The sequence below is a fragment of the Dichomitus squalens genome (genome assembly GCF_000275845.1).
Source record: "Dichomitus squalens LYAD-421 SS1 unplaced genomic scaffold DICSQscaffold_37, whole genome shotgun sequence".
NCBI lineage: Eukaryota > Fungi > Basidiomycota > Agaricomycetes > Polyporales > Polyporaceae > Dichomitus > Dichomitus squalens.
This window is the reverse complement of record NW_006766919.1, coordinates 134,858-138,142: the sequence shown is the minus strand read 5'-3', so window position 1 is coordinate 138,142 and position 3,285 is coordinate 134,858. Positions and strand designations below refer to the sequence as shown.

At 51.4% G+C, this 3,285-nt stretch overlaps 1 protein-coding gene across 1 annotated transcript; it reads left to right on the top strand.

Moving 5' to 3' along the window:
• Positions 1-211: 211 nt before the first annotated feature.
• On the top strand, positions 212-2,514 carry DICSQDRAFT_66582 (uncharacterized protein; the record flags this gene model as incomplete). The annotated part of the gene is made up of 7 exons (XM_007368575.1): positions 212-488; positions 537-937; positions 997-1,176; positions 1,238-1,453; positions 1,516-1,846; positions 1,903-2,291; positions 2,341-2,514. Coding segments are annotated over 7 exons (1,968 nt in total), but the record flags the coding sequence as incomplete, so codon positions are not given.
• Between the last annotated feature and the right edge of the window lie 771 nt (positions 2,515-3,285).

Genomic DNA, 3,285 nt, shown 5'->3' with positions numbered 1-3,285 from the left:
TTGATTCCGTACGTGATAAGCCTCAATGCCATATTGATACAACTCAACTTAGACGTTGTCCAAGGATGACGAGTTAGACGTACCAAAGGGTATCAGACGGAGTGATCTCATTGATGTTCCCTGGACTCCGAGGAAGTCCAGAACAAGAGGGCGGCCACGGAACGAGCAGAATGTAGCTCTCTCAATCAGATGTCGTCATCCGGAGCGTGCGGGCCACTTCTACCGTTGCGTGGGCGAGGGATGCGACTGGTTCAAAGCTGGCCATCCTCAAAGCAAACGGCTCCTCCGACACTCAACACGCTGCCGCAAGCTTGGCTCTGAGCTTCGAGCTAAGGCAATCAAGTGGTCAGCCTCAGAATCCCTTGGAGCGAAGGTGGGAAAACGCAAATCGAAGTCCGATCCCCATCCGGCGGGTACCGAGCAGGTGTCCGAAACACCGTCAGCTTCAGAGATCCAGGCACTTCACACTCTCGCAACTATCTCCCACAGTCAGGCGACAGGCAAGAAGCTCTCGAACAGCAAGCAAACGTACCTAGACAGCACCGTTGCGCTTGGTCGTGAGGAGCTACGGCAGAGGATCGATTTCCGTATTATGAAGCTTGTCTGCATCCGCAACATTGTTCCGAGCGTTGTCGATTCGAAGGAGTGGAAGGACATGTGGCACGATGGCAACGCAAAGTACCAGCCAACCTCATCCTCAACATTCATCAACTCGCATATCCCTGCAGAGGCTGCTCAGATACGTACTCTACAGGTTGAACTTCTGAAGAAGCTGATCAATCTCACTTTGACGTATGACGGCGGGACCATCAATCGACCGCAGTCTGTCTACACGATCCACATCACCACACCCGATCGCCGTGTCTACTTCATTGATGGAGACGAGTGCTCAAAGGAGCGACATACGGCAGAGTATCTCGAAAAGCTCATCTTCGAGGTCAGTGCAACCCGTACACATCAACTTCAATAGCTAGTGAACTCACATTAGCTGGTTAGATGATGTCCGAAATTGGTATAGAGCGATTCTCGGGCATCTGCTCAGACAACACGGGGAACACACGCAAGGCACGCGAGCTTCTGGCAAAGAGTATTCCGGGTCTTATCAATATGCTCGACTGCTGTCACCATCTCCACAACACGTCAAAGGACATCACGAATCTGTCAGATTTCAAGACGGTATATCTAGTAGATCACATCACTCACTTATGCGTTTCGGCTCATGCATGTCTGTGCACAGATGATATCAAACCTGCGGAAGATCGTGAAGTACTTCAGGAAGTCACCCCTCGCTGCGGCTTTACTTACAGATGCTCGGATGGAGGAAGGAATTGCTCGTGGTCTACAGAGCGTCGGAAGGACGCGTTTTGCGACATTCTATTGGAGCGCAGAGTCTCTCAAATTGTCTCTCCCAGTGATGCGGCAACTAGTCAGCAGTGGGAAGATCAGTCTGAAGGTATGTCAACGAACCTGAGATAGAGTTTTTGAGTGCCATTGACATGTCGTAATCTATGTAAGAATGCGACATTTGATACAGCACTTCTGCAAGGAGGGAACATGGCATCAATGTCCTTCGAGCGCGATCTGTTCATGTACACCACTATTCTCACACCTATTGCTCGCTCCCTCAAAGCATTGGAGTCGACTGATGCAACCGCTGCCGATGTCTTCGTCTTCTGGCTTGGTATCGTCTCCACATTAGATGACTTGTTCCAGCGCCCCGAGTTCGAGACAGGAATCTCACAATCGCTAATCAAGAAGGTCACAACTATCGTCAACACACGTTACAAGGAGATCATTGACTCCACACCTACCGATGTATATTTCACCGCATTTTTCCTCCATCCCAGTACGTGCCCTGTATGCTAATCAGACACAGTGCATTGACTGACTTGGGATCTGCAGAACATTCGAGGTCAGACATTTTACGAAAACCGGTGAACCCCCTTGCAAACGTGATCATAATCCCTTCCGCTCGTGCACGGGGAAAGCAGAAGGCCACTGGAGACAAAGGCGATGACAGCGAAAATGCGCCAATACCACGAGCATACCGGCGCGCCAAGGAGTACTTGAAGCGACAGCTCCAGGAAGAGATTGTGCGCAACGCGCATCCCCTAATCAAGAAATTAGGTGAAGCGCGAGCGGCGGAAGAGCTCCGAGCACAGCTCATGGCTTATGCCCATGGTCAGTATCCCTTCGACACCCCGCTCGAAGAGACAGAGTCAGAATCGGGGCGGCCGGTACTGGAGTGGTGGCAGAATCTCGAAAGCCACGCACATGCTCGTGTCCTGGCTGTGAGTGCGTCTCGGCCACTCCGCTATTAATACTAATAACAGGTTCAAGATGCTTGCAATCAAGCTGTATTCTATCGCAATCAACTCTATGGCCGACGAACGCACCGCATCCAACTTCACATGGTTCAACTCATCACTCCGCAACAGGCAACAGGTGGGGACGCTTGTCGACATGATTCAGGTACGGCAATGGTATTTGGCAAAGGTACAGCTACAGTACTAGTCCAAAACTGAAATTACGATGCTGAACTGACATACCTGGAACAATATAGGACTATCCGGACCCGCCGCGTACGCGACCGACAGTCAGATGGGCAAACCTCGATCGGAAGGCCATCAGACGCCGCGAAGACGAGCAAGAGGAGACTGATGACGATCAGTTCTTCGAGGAGTGGCCAAAGGAAATAGAGGAGACACAGCGTAAGTTGGATCGGGAGGTCGAACGTGAAGCGCAGATGCAAGACATGGAGTTCAAGGTGGACGGCGAAGTCGACCTCCGGGCGAAAGTCTTGCGTACGCTTTTGCACGATCCAGACGATGGAGACAATAATTCAGATGAGGATAGCATAGCAGATGGCGAGCTAGGCAAGACAATGGAGGGAGAAGGGACGCAGGAGAGGAGAGCGAACTGGGCGTGGTGATCATCGATGCGATACGACTGTTAATAAACCATGGCGGTGTTCGAAAAACTTTATAACAGTTAATAACACCAGAGTTAATAACAGTTAATAATCACGGTTAGAAACGACCTCCCTCGGGCACCTGTTCATAACTCTCTGTTCGAAACCGAATCCTTTTCTAACCATACCCTAGTCGGGAGATCAGCGCGGGCGATGAAGATGTCGAAGCGCAGGACGGTCCTACTGCTAACGTCTCCATCTCCGACTCACATGGTGTCCCCCCGACGAAGCTCTCCTCGGAAATTGCCGCCCACGTGGACATCGCCGAGCTCGGCAAGCGACAAGGGGCATCTAGTTGTGTCACAGCGACGCAA